Source organism: Schistocerca cancellata, chromosome 2, assembly GCF_023864275.1.
Source record: "Schistocerca cancellata isolate TAMUIC-IGC-003103 chromosome 2, iqSchCanc2.1, whole genome shotgun sequence".
NCBI classification, from domain to species: Eukaryota; Metazoa; Arthropoda; class Insecta; order Orthoptera; family Acrididae; genus Schistocerca; species Schistocerca cancellata.
The window spans coordinates 827,736,306-827,761,661 of NC_064627.1; the positions used below are offsets into that span (position 1 = coordinate 827,736,306).

The 25,356-nt window shown below is 43.4% G+C and overlaps 1 protein-coding gene across 1 annotated transcript; it reads left to right on the top strand.

Moving 5' to 3' along the window:
- Window positions 1-414: 414 nt before the first annotated feature.
- Window positions 415-24,423, top strand: LOC126162713 (transmembrane protein 147). The gene is made up of 4 exons (XM_049919372.1): window positions 415-668; window positions 898-1,027; window positions 16,247-16,468; window positions 23,909-24,423. Exons 1-4 carry the CDS (start codon window positions 592-594, stop codon window positions 24,152-24,154), a joined length of 675 nt encoding a protein of 224 aa, XP_049775329.1. The 5' UTR covers window positions 415-591; the 3' UTR covers window positions 24,155-24,423.
- The last annotated feature ends 933 nt before the right edge of the window (window positions 24,424-25,356 follow it).

A 25,356-nucleotide genomic window follows, 5' to 3' on the forward strand; every position in this document is an offset into this window, starting at 1 on the left:
AAACACTAGACTGAGCAAACAGCTGTTTCGTGCCAGATTTGCGGCGACCTCCTGTCCACACGCTCCAACTTGTCTGCGCAGATGTGGTTTGAACCCACAGATTTGAGAGGTTTTGCTCAAACCTCCAACTCCAACTTCCAGGTTTGCACACACCTCAGGTCGGTGCAAATCTTCTGTCCACACGCAACGATCTGTCTGCGCAGATGTGATGTGCGCAGACATTTGCGCAGACAGATCGTCGCGTGTGGACGGGCCTTAACTCCTCGGAATATCTGGCCAACTGGCATGGTAGTGAGGCAGTACGATGTTTCCTCAGGCGAACTGTCTGGCACGGGAGGTGATGGCGGTATGCATGTGCAAGTTTTTATTGCCTACGGAAGCCCAGATTCAGTCGATTTCACAAAATGATCGATTATTAAAATGAATAAACAAAAGCCTTGTTTTCTTTCTTACGAGGTTTGGTTGGAATGTTCCGAAATTAGTGGAAACTAACAGCTGATAATTTTTAGGTTAATGTAAACGTGACTGGGAATATTTATATGTAGCTGATACAAGTTATTTAGGACATTTGGTCGAAGTGTGTTTTAGAGAATGACGTTATACCATTTTGGAAACTGCGTTGCTCTCGTATATGTTCCTTATTATCTGACTTACAAATATTCCGGACTGTGAGTGTACACAATCTTTTTCTTTGTATTGATTAAGCCCTGTTACCAGTTGCTATTAAGTCACATGAACAACCAGTACATAAAATTCTGCTACGACAATCTATATCTAATATAGTACGTATTTCTGAAAGTATGGGAACTCGAGAGTATACAGGAAAGTGTGCCGGTTCCTTATTGTTTTCACCCTTACTATTGCCTTGCGATTGCAGTCTCATTTCTTGTGTTACAGATCCGAATATGGTGCCTTTTGGAAATGTGTTCAAGCAGGAGGCATATACGTGTTTACTCAGCTTTGTAAAATGCTTGTGTTGGCTACCTTTTTCCCAGCTAGCGACGTTGGTGGACAAGACGTGATAGCGGTATGTGGAACTAATTAATTCCAATCAGATCTGAGCCAGTTTTCTAATGAAGAACACCGTAATGTTTTCTTGACAATACGTGAAAAATCTTGAAACATTCATTTACGAGAATAAACAATATTGGAAGAGACTACTTTTTTGAAAAAAATGGTTTCATGTTCACGTAGTGAACCAAATTAGTTCTGCAAATGGGCATATCGTATGGAATATCGTCGTGGCCGTAATGGAAAAAATTAAATTTATCAGTAATATTTACTGCTAGCTACTGCAATATGAGGACAGTGTAAGAGTTCCTTTTACTGACAAATGTATTGGTGACTCATCAATACCGTAAAGTTCCTTTTTATATTATTTATAGCAATATTTTGTGTACCATACATCATTATTCAAAGCTAGTGATGAAAGACCCTTGTAATATATAGCTGTCGAAACATTTAATGAAACCATTTTATTGTCTGTTCCAACATTCAGTTATTATAATTTTAGATCTTACAGGCAATTTTCTCTCAAGTGCCAAAACTTTGTTTTATTAATGTAGGTGTTCATGTTACATTTAGAAGCCAACAAATTAATGTGCTAAATGGTTCTTTGAAGATTATCTTCATTTTCTTGATACGTTATCTGATGAAATGAGTTTAACAGATGTTTTTATGCCATAGACAATAATTTTTTTCAAGCCCTATTTAGATCATGTCTGTGGTTCTTGAATAGAGTTGGTGACACACCACAACCTTTTCTAATTACCTGTGTTGTCTTTAATTGTTTAGATCTTCAATTTAATGTTTAAATTTTTGTAAAGAGCTTTTACAGAGAGATTTTCTTTCATAATCTCCTACTATAGGTGTATATTGAGTTTATTAGCGTTTTTATAATTGACAAACACTATGCTTGTCACTAAGTTACAGTTATTCCTTTTCTGGAGTTGTTGTTTTATACTAATAATATCTTGAATGTGGGATCATCTGTTTCAAAATTGTATTTGTTCCTCTAGTAAAACTGTATCAGTGGTAGGATGCAATCTTTTATTTAATACAGCCCTGTAGATTTTATAGCCTGTGTTAATGAGGCTGATTCCTCTACAGATGTTTGGGTCACTTTTCTTGCCTTCCTCAAATATGGAGAACATTTTAGCTAGGTACCTCCATATTTAAACAGTTTGATATTTATTCCATCTGTCCAACTTGCAGATAAAGAAGAATATTCAATATGAGATGTCAGTTTTGATCACTGACATAGGAACTGCGCAACAAAAGGCATTAACAACATGGCAGTTTAAAGTGATATAGATGGCTGTTTCTTCAAATGAGCTAAGATACAGATCAGTCTGTCACTACAGCCAGGCTTTTTGAGTTTCACATTTTTTGGCTTCACCAACACACTACCAAACTGTCACCTCCCAACATAACAAAGACCTCAGGCAAAGCACAGAACAGTCTTTCCGAACAGCCAAGTTTCTTTGCTTTCACTCTTGTTGGCTTCGCCAAGTAACAACAAAACTATGAGTATACACTCCAAAATGATTGCTGTAGGCATTGTCACTCATATCCAATATTCCTCTTGACTCCATTGCTTTTCTGTCCAATTTTTGCATTGCTATGTCTAATTCATATATTTCAGTGACATTTGTTTTTCTTTGATTGGACAATTTTCACAGTATTCCTCTTCTGCTGAAGTGTCAACCCAGAATTTTGATAATGGTGTTCTCATTATTCTAGAGTAGTCATATTTATTGTGCCTGTATCTTTCTCATTTAATTCATGTATCTTATTAATTTGTATTCTATTTATTGTCCCCTATGAATGTCGTATTCAGTTTTGCTATTGAAATATTCCCACAATTCCGGTTTTTTGTGGTATATTTCTAGCTATATTTCTTTTCCTGCAATATGTTAAGGCAGGCACACATGTAACTCTATGCTTGACAAGCAAATTTGAGCTAGCAGGCACAAATTCCTGGCACCTCCACATGGTTCGAGTGCGCTTGTACAGGTGTTAGTTTGTTTACCAGAAAATGTCAAGCTCAGACGACGAGGTGTTGGCTTTACATCCACATTAATGCTCATACTCTGCAAGCCACCATATGGAGCATGTTGGGGGGTACCCTGTACTACTACTACTACTACTAGTAGTACTAGTCATTTCTTCTCCTATACCACTCACAAATAGAGCGAGGAAAAAACAACTGTCTATATGCCTCTGTATGAGCCCTAATGTCTCATATATTTATCTTTGTGGTCCTTATGTGAAGTGTGTGTTGGTGACAGCAGAATTTTCTGCAGTCAGCTTCAAATGCCGGTTCTCTAAATTTTCTCAGTAGTGCTCCTCGAATTGCATCTTCCCTCCGCTGATTCCCACTTTAGGTCCAAAAGCATCTCAGAAATACTTGTTACTTATTTGTTGTTTTAGCCTACCGGTAAGAAATCTAGCAGCCCATCTCTAAATTGCTTTGATACCTTCCTTTAATCCAACCTGGTAGAGACCCCAAGCACTTGAGCACTAGTCAAGGATAGGTCGCACCAGCATCGTATATGCAGCCTCCTTTACAGATGATCCACACTTTCCCAAAATTCTTCCCATAAAGTGAAGTCGTCATTGACCTTCCCTACCACAATTCTCACATGTTTGTTGCATTTCATATTACTTTGCAAAGTTATGCGTGGATAAATAAGTGATGCGACTGCATCAAGCAGGAAAAATCTGAACATTATGAGTTTGTTTTTCGTACTCGTCTTCATGGACATACAGTTTTCAACATTTACAGCCAGCTGCCTTTCCTCACGCCAACTAGAAATTTTGTCCAAGTCATCTTGAATCCTCCTACAATCACTCAACTTTGACACTTTCCTGTACACCACAGGATCATGAGCAAACAACTGCAGATTGCTGCCCACCCTGTCTGACAGATTACATGTAGCACTTCTCTTGGGCACTCCTGACGATACCCTTGTCTCTGACAAACACTCACCTTCGAGGACAACATACTAGGTTCTATTACTTAAGAAGTCTTTGAGCCATTCACATATCTGGGAACATATTCCATATTTCGTACCTTCGTTAACAGTCTGCAATGGGGCACCGTGTCAAATGCTTTCTGGAAATCTTTGAACATAGTCACACAAGTGATGCTTTCAAAAACAATGCTGATTCACAGACATAAGCTTCCAAGTCTCAAGAAAATTTATTATATTCTAACTGAGAATATGTTCAAGAATTCTGCAGCAAACCGATCTTAGTGATATTGGTATGTAATTTTGCCGGTCTGTTCTTTTGTCCTTCTTATACACAGAAGTCACCTGTGCTTGGGACTTTGCGTTGGGTGAGAAATTCACGATAAATGCAAGTTAGGCAAGGGGCCAGTGTCGTAGAGTACTCTTTGTAAAACTGAACTGGGTTTCTGTCTGGACCTGGCAACTTATTTGTTTTCAACTCTTTCAGTTCTCTGTGCCAGGGATGCATATTACTGTGTCTACTATTACTATGGAAATCTGTTTGATGGTCAAACAACAGAATGATTGTATGATTCTCCTGATGGAATGATTTCTTAAGTGTAAAATTTAAACCTTTGGCTTTCGATTTGCTAAGATGATGTAACTTACCAAACGAAAGTGTTGGTATGTTGATAGAGACACTAACAAACACACACACAAAATTCAAGCTTTCGCAACCCACGGTTGATTCATCAGGAAAGAGGGAAAGACGAAAGGCTGTGGGTTTTAAGGGAGAGGGTAAGGAGTCATTCCAATCCTGGGAGTGAAAAGACTTACCTTAGGGGCAAAAAGGGACAGGTATACGCTCGCTCGCTCGCGCACGCGCACACACATATCCATCCGCACATATACAGACACAAGCAGACATATGTAAAGGCAAAGAGTTTGGGCAGAGATGTCAGTCGAGGAGGAAGTACAGAGCCAAAGATGTTGAATGAGAGGTGAGGTATGAGCAGCGGCAACTTGAAATTAGCGGAGGTTGCGGTCTGGTGGGTAACGGGAAGAGAGGATATATTGAAGGGCAAGTTCCCATCTCCGGAGTTCTGATAGGTTGGTGTTAGTGGGAAGTATCCAGATAACCGGATGGTGTAACACTGTGCCAAGATGTGTTGGCCGTGCACCAAGGCATGTTTAGCCGCAGGGTGATCCTCATTACCAACAAACACTGTCTGCCTGTGTCCGTTCATGCAAATGGACAGTTTGTCGCTGGTCATTCCCACATAGAAAGCTTCACAGTGTAGGTAGGTCAGTTGGTAAATCACGTGGGTGCTTTCACACGTGGCTCTGCCTTTGATCGTGTACACCTTCCGGGTTACAGGACTGGAGTAGGTGGTGGTGGGAGGGTGCATGGGACAGGTTTTACACCGGGGGTGGTTACAAGGGTAGGAGCCAGAGGGTAGGGAAGGTGGTTTGGGGATTTCATAGGGATGAACCAAGAGGTTACGAAGGTTAGGTGGATGGCGGAAAGACACTCTTGGTGGAGTGGGGAGGATTTCATGAAGGATGGATCTCATTTCAGGGCAGGATTTGAGGAAGTCGTATCCCTGCTGGAGAGCCACATTCAGAGTCCGATCCAGTCCCGGAAAGTATCCTGTCACAAATGGGGCACTTTTGGGGTTCTGTGGGAGGTTCTGGGTTTGAGGGGATGAGGAAGTGGCTCTGGTTATTTGCTTCTGTACCAGGTAGGGAGGGTAGTTGCGGGATGTGAAAGTTGTTTTCAGGTTGCTGGTGTAATGGTTCAGGGATTCAGGACTGGAGCAGATTCATTTGCCATGAAGACCTCCTGTAACCCGGAAGGTGTACACGATCAAAGGCAGAGCCACGTGTGAAAGGACCCACGTGATTTACCAACTGACCTGCCTACACAGTGAAGCTTTCTATGTGGGAATGACCAGCAACAAACTGTCTATTTGCATGAATGGACACAGGCAGACAGTGTTTGTTCGTAATGAGGATCACCCTGTGGCTAAACATGCCTTGGTGCACGGCCAACACATCTTGGCACAGTGTTACACTGTCCAGGTTATCTGGATACTTCCCACTAACACCAACCTATCAGAACTCCGGAGATGGGAACTTGCCCTTCAATATCTCCTCTCTTCCCGTTACCCACCAGGCCGCAACCTCCGCTAATTTCAAGTTGCCGCTGCTCATACCTCACCTCTCATTCAACATCTTTGGCTCTGTACTTCCTCCTCGACTGACATCTCTGCCCAAACTCTTTGCCTTTACATATGTCTGCTTGCGTCTGTATATGTGCAGATGGATATATGTGTGTGTGCGCGCGTGAGTGTATACCTGTCCCTTTTTGCCCCTAAGGTAAGTCTTTCCGCTCCCGGGATTGGAATGACTCCTTACCCTCTCCCTTAAAACCCACATCCTTTCGTCTTTCTCTCTCCTTCCCTCTTTCCTGATGAAGCAACTGTGGGTTGCGAAAGCTTGAATTGTGTGTGTGTGTGTGTGTGTGTGTGTCTCTATCAATATATCAACGCTTTCGTTTGGTAAGTTACATCACACACACACACACACACACACACACACACACACACGTTAAAAAGAGAGAGAGAACGTGATATGTGGAGTATAGAGTTGCTAAAAATACGAAAATATAGCTCCCATATTAACTATTCATGGTAGAGACATTAGACTGTGGTAAACACACTATGGAAACTGAGTCACAATACTGTTGATTTACTTCTTTGTATTCTTTGACTGGACCTACGTTACATTACAATCTTTGTACAGAATATAATTTAACAGGCCCAAATAAATATTAAATCAAAGCAGATCACTGACAAATGCTTGCACAAGCCTCCCTATTCTTGGTACACATGCTCAAGCATCACATGCTTAAATGCTTACGAAACTTGATCAAGCATCAAATTGCGTGTGCAGTGCTGATGCTTGTGCAGGTTTATCCTACACATACTCAAGCATGCTTGTCAAGCCTCTGAGCAAGCTAGTCCAGCAGTGAACACATTGGAGTGGGAGGAATAGGGCTTAAATCCCCATTTTGGTCCTCCACAGTTAAGTTTTCTATAATTCTGCTGAACTGATTAAGGCAAATGCTGGTACAGTTCCTTTGACAAGGACATGACTAATAACCTTCTTTATCATTGGCCCCTCAGAGCTTGTGCTACATTTTTAATGGCGTGGTCATCAATAGGATGTACAACTACAATCTTCTTTGTAAATAGATCATCAGATATCAATTTGAGTCAGCCACAAGAAGTTTAAAATGTTAACAGGTTGCATCAAGAACAGGAAGTAAGATGACAGAGGAAACAAATTTCAGATTTTGAAGCCATTGGCAGAGGCGTGCATCGAGCCTGTGTGACCCAAGTGGGACTATAGCCGTGACAGCTGGACGAGCCTTGACTCGCACTTCCTGGTCAGGTGGTGGATCCACACTGAGACCCACCTAAATGCACAGTATAATAGCCTGGGTTCACTCAGAGGCCCATGTGGCTTGGCTGCTCATTGACTCTGGTGACCACCAGACAGGGCAATACAAAATTCTCAGTGGCCTATTTGCAAGCAGTTTTTACTTTGCACACTATTTTCCAATGCAGTATTTCACCTCTGGTCTTGTGTTAAATTGTATTTGTGTGAAAAGGCTTTTTTCTTACACTGATATAAACAGGAAAGTCAGGAACAGTGTAATTCCTGAATCTTCTCCACTGCTTGTAATTGGTGAATCAACATGTTGATATGTTTGTGTGAAAACAACTTTGTACCTCAGTAGAAAGCAGTTTTTTTTTTATTGTAGGTGATCTGACTAATTATAAAATTTTTTCAGTGCTGTGTAAAGAAATGACAAGTATTTTTAAGTTTTTATTGACACACATGGAAGTTAGGTGCTTATCTCATGGCAGAATTGTTCTCATATTGTATGAAGTTATCATTTTCTCGCCAGCTACATCTTTCTGAAGCCAGACATGGACATATTTGGCAGGTATTTTCCTAAAAATCAACAGTTCAAATTTATTACTTCATGGAGTAAGTCTGTGCAAGACTTTATCAATCATTCGTTTAAAAGTTTACAATTTAGGTGATCTGTATAAATTCCAATCAAAATCAGTTCTTTGATACCATTCACAATTTTGTAGTAGAAATTGATCTTTCTTGGGATGAAAATGTCAGGAACATAATTAAAAAACATTTGAAGAGACTTGGAAAGTTTGGAGAAAACTATTTCCTATCAAATAAAGCCATAACAGCTATGTTATGTCTCATCTACATATTTGTGTGAAAAGTTTCTTTTTTCTTACACTTAATAAACAGTAAATACAGAAACAAACTTTCTGCTGAAAGTAATTTCAGTGTGGCTTTAACTTCAGTGATTCCCAAATTCAGATTTATGTACCAGGCAAAGTAGATGGATCCTTCTCACAGAATTCCAAGGAAGGGTTGAGCAAGTTAATCCCCTGTAGGTTAACAGAGAAGTGTAAAATATTTTAATAGCCTATTACCAACTCAACCTACCTATCATGCGAAGGCCTTCATCAGCTCTTCTGATGTTACACAACTGAAATGTAATCTGTATGAAAGCATTAGAGCTATTAAACCATTTGCTTGTACTTCAGTTATTTGCATAATATAGTAAGTACAATTAATTTTATAAGTTGGGGTTTCGCACATACTAGATTTTTGTGGAAGGGGGTCGCTGGTTGAAAAAGTTTAGGAACCATTGCTCATAGGTATTTGCAAAGAATATCAGCATGACATAATACTTGTATGATACAGCCACTAACTTAACCATTGGGTGCAAATACATTTGTTAAAATTAAAAACTAAAGTAAACAACAAACAAGAAAAGGATACAAAGTTTTAATGTTTAGTTGTTTATCTTATTCTTTCTTCCTCATGGAAGATTATTTTTGCTAGAAGCAAATCATTTGAAATTCATGTACTTCTGGTGAATATGGAGTGAGAAAGAAATGCAAAAATATAGATCTTGTGATAGGGAATATTACCTAGTTTGGCTTGTCTAAGAGATTTGTCTGGATTAATTTTCTTTTAGTAAAGCACAATCACACCTGGAAAAGCATATTTTGCCAGGAAAATCAAAGGTTTGTCAACAGGTGAGCAGTCTAGCAGCCAATTTCAGACATGGCAGCAACCTGTAGGTGTTCTAGGATGAAACCAGTTCCAACCCAATAAATGTATAATAATATAGCTAAGGTGGTTTTCACTGATCATTAGAATTAGCGTCAATTCAGCTGTGTTGCTCAACATAATGAAGAAACAAAGTTTTCCATAAACTTTCTTGCCTCAAATAAATAAAAAATATTTCTATTCTCATAACGCTTTTACAACCTTTTGGATGAATTGCGATTGCAGGCTTTCTCGGCATATTTCGGTGATGAACTCTTCTTGGGTGATCAGTCAAGTGTTGGCATCTTGTTGCAACATTTCGGTCGGTTTCGTACCCATCATCCTCAAGCAAGGTGTTGGGATGTTGTGCCGCACATATCCATATAGATACTTGACCACAGTCCTCTTCTGCAGGCGGGCCAATCACGTGCCTCTGGAAAGGGGTGCCGAGCGGCTTGGCCGGTGGTGGGGGATCACAGCGCAGCTCTGGTGTGGGTGTCAAGTCCTGGTTGCTGTCCATTCTGTCCATGGACGCCGCCACCTTCAGAATGGAGCATTCCTGACGTATCTTCCCAATTTCAAAATCCCACACTGTGCTAAGCTGAAATCTGCTTTTCTGGTTGACGATTGTTGTGGAGACATATTTCCACTGCCTCCTTGAAGATGGAGTCCCAGAATCCATTGTGGCACTGCATATCTTCTTCGTTTCTTCAAAGTTGAAGGTGTGCCCCTTGTTAATGCTGTGCTCTGCTACCTTGCTTATTTGTCCTCGGCACATGTTTCTGATTCGCTTTGTACAGTGCTGTGATATACACCATTGTATTTGTCCAATGTACTGCCTTTCACATTCACATGGGATACTGTAGATGCCTTGTGTCTATAATCCTAAAGGGTCTTTGGTTGAGCCAAGTATGTCTGTTACATTGTGTGGAATATTCCTTTTATACCGTGCTTTTTCAGTATTATTGTGATTTTGGCTGTTGGCGGGCCAGCATAGGGCAGGAATGCCACACGATTTACTTCATCTTCTTCTTGCTTGTCCTCCCACCTCTAGTCTGTCCATAACACACATCTTATCTGCATCCCACTGTAGTCGTTTTTTCAGAAAGTTTCCCGCAGATCATGCAACTCCTGTGGCAAACTCCCTCTGTCACGGATGGACCTGGCTCTATGTACCAACATGTTTAGTACAGAGTTGCATTGTGCTGGATTGTGGTAGCTCTGAGCATTGAGATAATGGTCTGTTGTATCGTCACCGGTTTTCCTGGTTGGTAGTTGATAGATTAGTATTGATCAGCCCTGGCTAAAACTCGGCGATAGTTGGTAGAGCGATGATACTGTTATTAGGTAAAGACGACATTACAAAAAAACAGTGCTGAACTGAACTACGTGTGCGTGATATTTACTTCACCAATTGTGACCAATATTATGCTACTCGTCGTAATTAACTCGTTTATATTTGATGGTTTAACATTCTATAAAAACATTACTGATGAGTTCAGTTTAGTTCCACAGACACCAACCTCCCCATAGCTTGGTTGTAATTTCGAATCTCTAATAAGTCGGTAACATTTCGATTGCTTCCTAACATCAAAGAGTTTCTGTATATGCGCCGAGCGCTTCAGTCAAATATTATCGCAGCACGTGAAAGATCAGTTATGTCTCTAAACAATTTTGTAATTTGGAATCACAAATACGTAAATTGGCACGAAAGGGTGGTTTATTTCACAATAACAATCACTTCCTAACAAGTCCGTGAGGAAGATGCTTTCCCAGGTGGGGGGAGGGGAGGGGTAATTTATAAATTATCTGCTTTAAAACTATTGCCAAGTTACAGAGTCCATTTGTAATTACGAATGAAGTTAATTGTCTATCACTGTTCAATGCCTAACTAGAGTTGAGTTCGAGCTATCTAATTAAAAAGTTCACTTCAGTCTACTATAAGGTAGTCCTCTATCTGAATTCTAAATGATGTTATAGTTGAAGTCAATGTTTCATTTCACTGCGTCATAGTAGATCACAATTATCAATCCTCGAAAAATAATGTAACCACACCTACGTATACGAGTATTCAAACAAGTCTGACCAGCTTTGGCTAACTCCCGTAACGTAGTGACAGTGGATCAAATTTTCCTTAGCCGTTACTCACAATTCTCATAGAGTGCTCACACGAAGTATTCTTTGAGATCGTTGGTTCTACTTTGCTAATTTTAATTATAATGATTTTGCAATTTACTATGATTTTGAGTTTGATTTTACTGAGATTCTATCTTTCTTTTGTAAGCTGATAAATTAGTAAGTATAAGGTTCTTGTTTCAATTACTGGTTATTATCCAAATAATAGTGTTAAATGGAATTTTGGTTACTTGTTCACTTTTTGTGGAATTTGGAACTTGTTTTGGGGAAAATTTTGGGGTATTGGTTCCTATTTTTTCATTTTTCGTCTGAGGAAGTGTCATTACACCGTGCGCGACTTTTTACTGTAGACAGTGTGTCCCAACGTACCATCCAGGTTTCTTCTGGTTGAAATGTACAGGAAAAGTAGGCATCCGTTCTCTTCTACTTCCATGGTGAACTTGAAATTCTCATGTATGCCATTGAGATGACATAGAAACTCCTGTAGGTTTTCTTTGGCATGTGGCCACACCACAAAAGTGTTGTCAATGTATCTTTCGAATGCCTTTGGTTTTAGGCCAGTGCCACATCTTCAAAGCGCTCCATGTAAAGGTTGGCAATACTCAGAGCTAAGGGGGAGCCAATGGCAACCCCATCTATTTGTTCATAGAATTTCCTACCACATTTGAAATAGGTGGTAGTTAGTCTGATTGTGTCTTCATCGAAGTGTCCCTCGAGAAGCGCTAAGGAATCATCCAGTGGCATGTGGGTGAAAAGGGACGTAACATCAAAGCTGACTAGTAGGTTCTTCTTATCTATGCACAGCTCTTGGAGTATGTTTACAAATTCTGTCGAATTCTTGATGTGGTGTGGGCAGTGAGCCTCAAGTGGTTTTGGTAGCTGTGCTAGGTGTTTGGCTATCCCATATGTTGGTGCATTTGTGGTGTTCAGACAAGAACACCATCAGAAGGCTTTACCCCATGGCACCGACTTCCTCACAACTATATGGCCTCCTGAAGATCCTTAAGGAGAAGATTCCACTACATCTGATACTGAAAAAGCATGGTATAAAAGCCATCTTCCACGCAATGTGAAAAGTAAGGGACATACTTGGCTCGACCAAAGACCCTTTAGGGTTGCAGACACCAGGCATCTACAGTATACAGTGTGAATGTGGGAGGCAGTACATTGGACAAACACAATGGTGTATATCACAGCACTGTACGGAGCATGTCAGAAATGTGTGCTCAGGACAAATAAGCAAATAGTGTTAATGGGGGCACACCTTTAACTTTGAAGAAATGAAGATGATATGCAGTGCCAAAGAATTTTGGGACTCCTCCTTCAAGGAGGCAGTGGAAATACGTCTTCACAACAATCTGGTCAACCAGGATAGTGGATTTCAACTTAGCGCAGCGTGGGATTCCAAAGTTAGGAAGATAAGTCAGGAACACTCTGTTCTGAAGATGACGGTGTCCGCAGACAGGAAAGACAGCGACCAGGATTCTCTGCCCGCACCAGAGCCGTGCTGTGATCCCTCCCCCCACCCCCACCCCACCACCACCACCACCACCACCACCACTACCACCACCAGCCATGCCGTCTGGAACCTGTTAAGAGGCACATGACTGGCCCGCCTGCGGAAGAGGGTAGCAGTCAAGTAACTACACAGATATGTGCAGCACAGCATCCCGACACCTCACTTGAGGATGATGGGTACGAAACCCATTGAAACGTTGCCGTAAGATGATGCCACCACTTGGCTGATCACCCAAGCTGATTTCTGGATGAATTTATTCCTGAAACAAGCAGTTAAGAAATTAGAGATATGTTATGACAGAAATTGGATGCTACGGAAAGGTATTATGAAACTTACAATGATATTGCAGGTCGCTCACATACTCCATAGATATTCCACTATGTTTATTGGTAATGACACCCAGCTCTACTAAATACCCTTTCGTTTTAGGCACTGCCCATGTACTAGAGACAGTCTTGGGTAAGTTTTTACTCTTGACTTTCACCACTTCAGAAGTGACTTTCCCTTATCCGGTCTTTTCCTTCATCAGATACATGGAAACTTCAACAACAGTTTCCTCCTCCTCTGCCCACTATACAGAGGCACTCTTTGCACATTTAGAAAGGATCAGTGCTGTGGCTTCATCCTCTGTATGCAATTGTGGAAGTAATACAACATCCTGCATGGAAGATGAATGTGTTATGTTGCATAGCTGATAATAAATTTGTTGCCGTTTTCATATGAATTTATTTCTTTCCACTATTACATACTCAACCTTTGAGGATGATCCTACCGATAAAATGTTTACTTAGAAAACCTACTTGACATCATATATTTACCTTGAATGTGCTCCAACATAACTTCATCTCTCTCAATTAGAAAGAGCTGCTTCAGATGAGGCACATATAGTACTAGAAATAATGCAAGTAAACGCACTGGCTTTGTTTCGATCGCAAGAAAGGTGCTTTTAGCAATGCTATTTCCTGCAAGTGATACACTGAGAAACACTGTCTTCTCTAAATACAATCCCTCATCCAGTTCTTAGTGTTTAAAATGTATAACAAAAAGTTTAATATATACTTGTTTATAAATTCATTGTTTTATGGGAGTGTTTACTGCATGGCCGCATTCTCGTCATAGTGTTCCTGTAGCAGATTCACCCATGGCACCAGCAGCTGCTGTGTTGAACCACTGCCAGCTTCCATTGCCTTGATGGCCTCATGAAATAGTTCAAGGAACTGAATTAATATGTCAACTACCTACTGATCCCAATTCCCAAACAATTTTATTTTCTGAATTCCAGTAGTTTTTGCACAGAAGGTGGTGATAGTTCTCAAGTGCCTTTTCCACAGTTGCACCTCCAGCCGCCACCCACTGCCACCCACCCACGGCTCCACCCATCCACCCACCCATCGATAGATGCGATAGATGGCTTGTACATATCCCTAACTTGCACATGTTAATTTCAGTTTCCTCCTATATATTTGCAGCACTGTTTTTCATATCATATGGGAATTCTGCAACAAAAACCCAATTTTTCCGCTACAACTCTTGCAATATTGAATGCGCAGTGAGAGCCAACTAATGCGTTTTAGTGTATGTGTGTCTGTCGGCTGTACATGCACATGCACCATCCTTCATATCCTGCAGCACTTGGGGGGGGGGGATGGCATTGCAATATTAGTTTGCAATTGTCGTTAAATTATGATGGGTAAGGAAGCACATCTCTTTCACTTGCAGTGGAGTACTATGCTCCTACTTTTTGGTATCTGCGCAAGCCTTCTCCTGCAGCTGTGCTGAATGGCTGCAGATCTCTTGCACACATTCTTACACAATTCTCCAAGACAATTGATTTTGCTGATGCCAGAAGGTTGCTAGTATTCGTGATCTGACTATTAGAAACAGCTCTGTAGGTATTGAAGTGTCAAAACATACTACTAGTACTGCCACCATCTCAGGAAACGAATAATGCATGACAGCTAGTACACTCAGCAAAACCTGCAGATTTATTTTGAATATTTATAATTTGTTTCAGCGAACCTTCGTTTTTCTCTTCCGTACATTTTTTTACCCCTTTGGTGTTCAATATGTATTTCTGACAACAACAACAATCCCAAAGTACAATAAAGAAAATCAAAACAGTTGAGAGTTGCCTACACTGTAATCATTTCAGTGCCTTGCACCGAGCTATGTGTGTAGGACTGTAATATCACACTGTCCATTTCCCTGTTGCTCTGAGTCCTGTTGACTTTTGGGGTTTGGCTGGGTACCCAAACGAGCTGCAGGCCTCAACGGCACACCACAGCTTGCCGCACTCTGTTCACAGTATAGTTGAGCTTTACTGCCTATGGTGCAAGCAACAGAATGGAATGGAGCAGTCGGCTGCAGGCGGTCTCAAATGGTTAAATCTGGTAGGATGCACGGCTCTGGCCATTGGATCTTTCATTGGGAGTGAAAAGGAAGAGAGGGAAAATATTTAAAAATAAGTAAAAGTGTTGGAGACAAGCATCATTGAACTAGGTTATGCAGTGCTAATGACATTTGCATTTGGTATGGCCAGTTTCCCTAAATCATTTAAGGCTAATGGTGGGATGGTTCCTTTGTAAACACCAGCTGACTTCCTCCCAAAATCCACGCATGTCTTTTGTTACATTAAATTTCTGCCATTACAGTCACCACATTGACCACATATTACAGTTGAGAGATTAGCTTCAATTCATTGTTACAAAACATTGCTTGATTTCTGTATTTTTATAGGCTACTGGTTGCAGGTGTCGGACAACAAACTGTGGTCGCTCAAACCGACCACAAAAGCTTGGCAGACTTTGTGTCAGCCTCACCACTGGAAGGAGGTTTTGCTTACCACTGGAAGGAAGTTTTGCTTACCACATCGGACATAGCCCTTTCACACATGGCTTCCTCCTCCGGGGGGGAGGATCTACCTTTCTGTGAAGTTTGTGGCATGCCGCTTTCAGTTCAGCATATTGTGGCTACATGTGTCCTGTATACTGATAATAGGGCAGCCCTTGGTCTTGCTGGAGATCTGCCCACCGTCCTTGCAGATACTGATACCAGTGTTAACAGAGTGGTGAAATTTTGTGAACTATCAGGCCTCAACCCTAAACTGGTGGGGAAGGGCTGCAGACTTATAAACTGCTCTGCATGTGGGGACAGCCTTCGTCAATACCCATGAGATGTCATGTTGACTTTTCATCAGGGCTCTGATGACCGTGAGTCGAGTGCCCCCTCAACCCAACTCATCATCATCATCATCCCCCCCCTTTTCATCTCCTTCAAACAGCTCACATAAAGTGCTGCCAACATTGCTTTAAAAAACATGTAATGGCATTGCTTCTGTTTGTGTCTTTTGATAATATTGCTATGCTTGTTACAATTTGGCAATTGGCTGTAAGTGCTCCTTTTCTGTTCTAAACTTTTTTAATTTTTTTTTTTTAAATTAAAAGCAACAGGATGATGACACTGCCCTCTTATTTCCCCACAGGAATTCCTTAAGGCATCTGTTGAGGTTGCAGACCTCTGTGGAATGTATGCTGTGCTGGCAGGCATACCAGGCAAAGGTCATGCTAAGGTGTTGACAGCTGGTATTGGTTGGGCAGGTGCTGATGTACTGCTGACACGTCTCCTGCTGCTTTGGGTAGGAGCTCGTGGTGCTGAATTTGACTGGACTTATATACGCGCCTCTCTGGACTCAAATATCAGTCTAGTAAGTAGTCATCTGCATGTACAATCTGTAAAAAATAGGTTTAACAATATCACTTATGTTAAGTGGCAACAGCAATATATGCCTTCCTGTAAGTCATTATTATTCTTTAGTAGGTGACAATACACTAGTCCTATTACTGTTCTGATGCTTGGTACAGTACAGTGACAAAGTTAGGGAACTCCAGATGACTTTGATTCTTTGAACTTAATGTTGCATTTCCCAGAATTTTTCTGTGATCTGCTTGAAGGACAGCACCTTAAAGTATCATAGCTCAGTAATGAGGGCTTAGGGCTTCTGGTAGTTGAAAGAAATGTAATATTTTAAATTTTTTTGGTATCATTAACTGTATTGTCACCCAAAAGCTGTATGATGTACTGACAAGAGTGTTTATGATGTAATGACTGACTGAGTCCTTATACAAAGATATAATATGGCAAATTACACATTCGATTTTTTGTAGCTGGTTTGCTATTGCCTTCTTGCAACTTACAGATGGTATTTCTAGAAATGATTGCATGATTATCAGAATGAAAGTAAGGGAGAGGGTGAAACCTTCAGCTATAAACATACACTGCTTCTTTCAAGACATACTAATAGGATGCTGGTACTATCAAACTCATCTGACAGTCCCCCCCAGGGGGTCCACAACTCTTTTGTGGATACGTGCGTAGCGAGCACGGGACCCCGAGCTAATGTGGCCTTCCTTCCTTTCCGGGCTGCATACCTTCCCATTCCGCATCCTTCCCCATCCCTATCTTCGCCCCTCCTCCCCTCACCTCTGGCTCTTTCCTTCCCTTTCTCCCCATCTGGGAGTGTGGTTTGTGCCTACGTCCGGAGACGGACGCTCGTAAATGTACTGCATTCTTCGCCTTTCTTGCTTTTATGTCTTCTTCCTTCCTTTGTCCTTCCCTTTTTCCTTACCTCTTCTCTTTCCCTTTTCTCCGCTGCGGCGTTTGAGACCTCTCTTCTTTCCTTTCCCTTTCTCTTTCTTCCTCCCTGTGCATGTCTGAAGGCCGACCCACGCCCTTCGTGCGTAGCCGGTGACGGGGTAACGCGTAATTCCCCGCCCCGGGTAGACAGGTAGGACACGTACGTACCCCCTGGTAACGGCCAGGCCCAGGGAGGGGTGATTACCCGAGCTGATACCTTCCGAAAATGCCGATTGGTCCCTCCGTCCGTTTGTCGGGAGGTGTGACCTGAGGTGTGAACAATCACCTAAGGCGGGAGTGCCCTCAGAGAGGGCCCCCACAAGGGAGGAGCGCGTCATCGGAGACGCCGGTAATCATGGGGGATTCTTCCGCAATGGTTTCCTCACCTTCCACTATGTCTGCTCACAAACGTAAGTATACTGAGTCTCAGCCACAGACGATTCTTCCATCGTTGCCACAGTTCCTTGTTGTTTCTCGGTCTGATGAAGGTCACGACTTCTCCACGGTCAACCCTTTCATTATTCAGAAAGGTGTCGACGCAATTGCGGGTCCTGTAAAGTCTTGTTCCAGATTACGGAATGGCACCCTGTTGTTAGAAACACACAGTGCCCTCCAGGCACAAAAATTGCTGCGTACTTCTCTGCTCCACACCTTTCCTGTCCGGGTGGAACTGCACCGAACCTTAAATTCCTCGCGTGGAGTCGTTTATACATGCTCCCTCGATGGATTGTCTGACGAAGAAATTCAGCACTATCTGTCTGACCAGGGCGTAACGGCAGTTCATAGAGTAATGAAACGGGTTGACACGAACATCATTCCAACCCGCACTGTCTTCTTGACATTTGACACAGTTCAACTCCCATCGAAAATCAAAGCTGGCTATGAGATAATTTCCGTTCGCCCTTACGTCCCAAACCCTACGCGTTGCTATCGATGTCAGCGGTTCAATCACACCAGCCAGTCCTGTTCCAATCCAGCCAAATGTGTTACGTGTGGCAAGGATGCCCATGAGGGTGCTTGTCCACCTCCATCCCCTCGCTGCATCAACTGTATGGGTGACCACGCTGCTTCCTCTCGAGATTGCCCCGTTTTTAAGGACGAAAAGCTCATCCAGGAAATAAGAGTGAAGGAAAAGGTGTCGACCTTTGCTGCTCGAAAATTATTCGCCAGTCGCAAGCCCACCATGCCTCAGACAGGAAAATATAGCACTGTCCTTGCTTCTTCTCGGCCAACAAAGGAGGCGGCCACGCAGACTTGTGACCTCACCTTTAGTGCCACGGTCGTCAGATCGGCCAGCGCAAAGATCGCTCGTTCAACCTCACCACTTTCGCCTGCCCACTCTATGGCTCACCCTTCGTCGGGTTCTGCTAAATCTCGAGCCCAAAAGTCGGACGCCAAGTCTTCGAAAAAAGAGCATACTCGTGAAGAGTTTTTACGTACCGCAACTTCCCAACCATCGGTTCCTCCATCTAAACATCATTCTTCCAAGAAGGCTACAAAGAAACCCAGTTCCTCTCCTCCTCCGCCAAGGCGTGTCCCATCTACAGCACCACCTGGCGGAAATCGCCCTCGGCCGTCTTCTGTGTCGCCGAGGCGCACTGCTGGTGGCCGGTCAACCGGCCGATCGCTGGTGGCAGGAGCTGCTCCTGACCAACCTATGGATCAGGATCTTCTGCCTTCGGCTGACTGCCATTCCATGCTGTCGGTCGCTAGCTCCGAGCAGTCTTTGACTTGACAGCAACTTTGCTCACAGTCCTCCATTTTCTGTTCACCCCATGTCCATTATCCACTGGAATATCCGCGGCATTCGAGCCAATAGGGATGAATTGTCGATCCTCTTAAGATCCTACTCGCCGGTCATCTTCTGTCTTCAGGAAACGAAGCTGCGTCCCCATGACCGCTTTGTTCTCCCTCATTTTCAGTCCGTCCGATATGATCTCCCCTTTGTTGAAGGCTCTCCAGCCCATGGAGGACTCATGATTCTTCTCCATGATACTCTCCATTATCACCTAATCCCCTTAAACACTTCCTTCCAAGCTGTCGCCGTCCGTCTTTCCCTTTCCGGATACACGCTCTCTCTTTGTACTGTATACATTCCATCGTCCACACCAATGGCACAAGCTGATCTCCTTCATCTTCTTGGTCAGCTTCCACCCCCCTATTTGCTGGTTGGGGACTTCAATGCCCACCACCCGCTTTGGGGAGGGATCTCCACATCCTTGTCCACGTGGCTCCATATTGCTAGACGTCTTCCACCAAGCGGATCTAGTTTGCCTCAACACTGGGGTCCCCACATTTTTGTCTGCCTCCACGACAACCTTATCTCATTTGGACCTTGCGGTCGGTACTGTTCCGCTAGGTCGGCGCTTCGAATGGTTCGCTCTTGATGATACACACTCGAGTGACCACTTTCCATGTGTCCTCAGACTGCAGCCTCAACTGCCATATATGCGCCCGCGACGCTGGAAGTTTGCCCAAGCCGATTGGACACTTTTTTCGTCTCTCGCGACATTCGATGACCGTCGCTTTCCCAGCGTCGACGATGAGGTCACACATATTACCGACGTTATCCTTATAGCTGCGGAACGTTCAATACCACGCACCTCCGAATTGCCCCGGCGCCCCCCAGTTCCTTGGTGGAACGAGGCATGCCGTGATGCAATACGTGAGCGGCGACGTGCTCTTCGCATTTTCCGTCACCATCCTACTTTGGCCAACTGTATCCGCTATAAGCAGCTCCGTGCGCGATGCCGTCGCGTCATCCGCGATAGCAAGAAGGCAAGCTGGAAATTCTTTATTAGCTCATTTAACACCTTCACTCCCTCCTCGGAAGTTTGGAGTCGGCTTCGACGGTTCTCAGGCGCGCCTAGTTTCTCCCCGGTCTCTGGGCTCACTGTCGCGCATGATACCTTAGTGGACCCCGTCGCAATTTCTAACTCGTTGGGTCAGCACTTTGCTGAGATTTCGAGCTCTTCAAATTACCCGCCAGCGTTTCTCCCGAAGAAACGTGCAGCGGAAGTGCGACCTCTTGCTTTCTCCTCTCAAAATCACGAAAGCTACAATACTGTTTTCTCCATGCGGGAACTCCAACATGCCCTCTCATCTTCTCGCTCCTCCGCCCCGGGACCGGATGGTATCCATGTCCAAATGTTGCTGCATTTATCAACCCCTAGTCTGCGTTACCTCCTTCGCCTTTATAATCGAATTTGGACCGACAGTACCTTTCCCAAACGGTGGCGGGAAGCTATTGTCGTTCCTGTTCCGAAACCTGGAAAGGACAAACATCTCCCCTCTAGCTATCGCCCCATTTCTCTCACGAGTAGTGTCTGTAAGGTTTTGGAGCGTATGGTGAATTACCGTTTAGCTTGGTGGCTGGAATCCCGCAGTCTTTTAACACCAGCCCAATGCGGATTCCAGAAGCATCGTTCTGCAGTTGACCATCTTGTTGCTCTCTCCACTTATATCATGAACAATTTTCTCCGGAAACGCCAAACGGTAGCAATATTTTTCGATCTGGAGAGAGCATACGATACCTGTTGGAGGACAGGCATCCTCCGCACACTGTTCTCTTGGGGCTTTCGAGGCCGGCTGCCCCTTATGGCAGAGCGCACTTTTAGGGTGCGGGTGAACACTACTCTCTCCCGTACTTTCTCCCAAGGAAACGGGGTACCCCAGGGATCCGTGCTGAGTGTTGTACTGTTTGCCATCGCCATAAATCCAATTATGGATTGTCTCCTTCCTGATGTCTCGGGCTCCCTCTTTGTGGACGATTTTGCGATCTACTACAGCTCTCAACGGACCAGCCTTCTTGAACGACGTCTTCAAGGATGTCTCGATCGCCTCCACTCGTGGAGCATCGAAACCGGCTTCCGTTTCTCACCCAGTAAGACCGGTTGTGTCAATTTTTGGCGACGTAAGGAGTTTCTTCCGCCCTCCTTACATCTAGGTCCTGTCAACCTTCCGTTTTCAGACGTCGCTAAATTCTTGGGTCTTATGTTTGACAGAAAACTGTGCTGGTCCTCCCACGTTTCCTATCTTTCGGCTCGCTGTCTGCGATCGCTTAACACCCTCCGTGTCCTGAATGGTACCTCCTGGGGAGCGGACCGAGTGGTCCTTCTCCGCCTCTATCGCGCCTTAGTGCGCTCAAAATTGGATTACGGAAGCATAGTCTACTCCTCTGCTCGGCCGTCTATTCTTCGGCGTCTCGACTCTATCCACCACCGTGGATTACGTTTAGTGTCTGGAGCTTTTTACACTAGCCCTGTGAAAAGCCTTTATGCTGAGACTGCTGAACCTCCGCTGTCCAATCGGCGAGCAGTCCTCCTGAGTCGTTATGCTAGCCATCTGTCTTCCATGCCTGCTAATCCAGCCCATGACCTTTTTTTCGACGCCTCCTTTGATGTAGGGTATGCAGGACGCTCCTCCTCCCTACTACCCCCGGGAGTCAGCTTCCGTCAATTGCTCGATTCTCTTTCCTGCCGCTTTCCGAAAACCTTTTTGACAACTTGGGGTACAGCACCGCCTTGGCTCCGTCCCCGGATCTGCCTGCTCCGTGACCTTTGTCAATTTCCCAAGGATGGTACCCCTACACTTGTTTATCGTCGGGTATTTGCTGCTCTATGTGCACAAATGACGGACGCCACGTTTATTTACACCGACGGCTCGAAAACATCATTAGGTGTAGGGAGTGCCTATATTGTTGGCGACACCCCAAATCGCTTTCGACTTCCCGACCAGTGTTCGGTTTATACTGCGGAGCTTTACGCTGTTCTCCAGGCTGTCCACTACATCCGCCGCCATCAGCGGATACAGTACGTTATCTGCTCAGATTCTCTCAGCTCTCTCCTCAGTCTCCAAGCTCTTTACCCTGTGCACCCTCTGGTCCACCGGATTCAGGACTGTCTGCGCTTGCTCCACCTGGGGGGCATCTCGGTGGCGTTCCTCTGGCTCCCGGGACACGCTGGTATCTGTGGGAATGAGGCGGCCGATATGGCGGCCAAGGCTGCAGTCTCTCTTCCTCGGCCAGCTATTCAGTCGCTTCCCTTCACCGATCTACGGAGCGGTTTATGTCGCCAAGTTGCTCATTTATGGCATGCGCATTGGTCAACACTTCCCCGTAATAAATTGCGGGAAGTGAAAGCCCTTCCTTGCGCTTGGACTTCTTCCTCCCGAACGTGTCGTCGGGAGGAGGTAATTTTAGCTCGACTCCGGATAGGGCACTGTCTTTTTAGCCATAGACATCTTTTAAGCGGTGATCCTCCTCCACTCTGTCCCCACTGCTCTCAGCCGTGGACGGTCAGACACCTTTTAATTGAATGCCCCTATTTTAATCCGTTACGCTCCCGTCTACAGCTATCGCCTGATCTATCGTCGATTTTAGCAGATGACATGCGCTCAGCCGACTGCGTTCTCCAGTTTATTAGTGACAGTGAAATGACGTCAGTCATTTGAAGTTTTTTTTTTTGGGGACAACCACCCCCTGTCTGTACTGGATTTTTAAGCATTCTTTCTACTTTTAGTTTCTCCAATTTTATGAGTTTGTTTCCATTGCTGCTGGTTTTCAATTTCGGTTTTTTACTGTCTTAAGTCACGGGCTGGGCGCTAATGACCATAGCAGTTTTGCGCCCTAAAACCACAAAAAAAAAAAAAAAAAAAAAAAAAAATAATAAAAAAAAAATCATCTGACAATCAAACTTTGTTTCATCACAAAAGTATTGGGGCCTTTGTCTGCATGTAGGCTGGTAGACTTCAGATATGTTTTGACACCATGGATTATTGCTCCTTTATCCAGTTTGAGAAGGCTCCTAGGAATGGAGGTGAGAAATTTCTGAAATTTAGGAGGGTGTGTGGTAACTGGCGGGTAATCTCAGATGGAAAGAAGTGAAATGGGTGATGCATAGTGCAATATGGGCATTGGATCAGTTTTGGTTATTATATTAGATGACAAAGCAACATCTCCACTGTAGGGAGTGTAGATCCTTGACTGGCGCAGCAAGGTCCCATTTAGGTATGGGAATAAAGGGGAGGCTTAATATTGGGACTGAAACTTCTTCCCAATCTACAGTTTTGTGCTCCACTTACACTGTTAATCCCAAATCATCTGGGTCATATCCCTACTAAAAACAAAGTTGCAAGATTTCCACATAAATCCTCAGTACATCCCATTCAAGCCTGTTAGTGGTGTATTCTATCACATCCACGGCAAGTTTGCCTGTGAAAGAAGCCATCTACATATAGCAGCTTCTCTACAACCATATTTTTTAGAATCTACCTGCACTGAATCTCCAGTAGTTTGTCCTATACTTGACTCTGCTCCTGACTATCTCCATCTCCTTCCCCAACTCAATCTGTTTCTTACTACTCCCTGTTAGATTTGTATTTCTGTGGATTCTTATCACCCTAGTTTTGTCTGAAGTCTTCCTTTTCTGTACTCCCTTCTCAAGGAACTTCTCTCCTATTACCCCTTATGTATGAGTGTTACTTGTTGCTACATATGTGTACGTTGTTTCAGGTTCGGCATCTTACAAGTGCAGTGTTGGTTTGGTTGTGGTCTCGTCATGACCTAAAACGCTCACTGCTTCCCGCTGTGTCTGCATTGCTGCTGCTCTGTGCCTACCAACTCCCACTGTGTGATGTGATAGCAGCCACTGCAAATGTGGGGCCCTGGATGGCACTGCTGGTTCGTGCCGTGTCTACACTATGCCTCGCAGCTGCAGCTCTTTGGTTTTATGCAGGACTTGCTGGGGCAAATACGTAGTGTAGTTACACCTACACTGTTTTCAGTTTGTTTTGAGTACACAACTTGTGTGTGCTGTCAATGAAGCTGAACTGCTGTGCAGCAGTTTCATCAAATGGACTCAGACAATTGAGCTTGTTTCTCCCTGCAGTTGCAGAAACAATAGTGAACCAAATTTTCGTGTAGTCATGTTGCTAGACGATAGAAAAAGATAATGAATTGTGTGATAGTTGTATTTGATGTAAATTAAATGAGGAACCTTTCTGTGGAAACACTCAACTTCACACCTATTTCCTGTTTTCCGTTGTATGCTAAAATTCTACACAACATTACAGTCTCATATTTTCTGCATATTAAGTTTGATGACAGTGAGTAGTTTATAATTGTTTTGGTATAGCTGATGAAAGTTATTACTACTTGGTGTTTCTGTTCCTTGTCACTTCATCCCCTGTTATATGTTGTAGCTGTGAAAATTATCACCACCCCAGAAGAGGAGAACCAAGCGAGGTGGCGCAGTGGTTAGCACACTGGACTCGCATTCGGGCAAATGCCGGGATAGTTCCTTTGAAAGGGCACGGCCGGTTTCCTTCCCAATCCTTCCCTAACCCGAGCTTGCGCTCCGTCTCTTATGACCTCGTTGTCGACGGGACGTTAAACACTAACCGCCACCACCACCACCACCAAGAAGAGGAATGATCTAAGTGCAGTGTGATTTTAGAGTGAAATAATATGCTTGTTAATTTGAGATATTCCATTATCCAAAAGGTTTTCATAGACTTTGTTTTGTGGCGCCTTTTAAATCCAGATATTCAACAAAATTATTATTTCGGTATCTTTGTAACAGAATAGTGTTTTCTAGATTTGCACATGTCATGAGGTGAAGTGCCATGAAGTTTATGCCGCTTTGGTTGTTTTAGTTCACATTACTCTTAGTTTTGTGCAAAGATAATTTGTGCATCAGGAGAATAATACTGCTACTACAAAGTCCTTTTTCATTTTATTTACTTATAGTGCAGAAAATCTTGAAGTAAAATTTATTGCCCTTGTGCTGGTAGTAAACTATGAAAATGGCTGACATTTATAGACAAAATTGATTCTAGTCAAAGTTTAAAAATTGCTTGATTTGGCTGTACAGTTTAATCTACACTCCAAAGTGCCCCATGGTGCATTTTGAATCCTTAATCACTTCCTTTCCTAGTATGGTGCAATGGTAAAAATGAGTG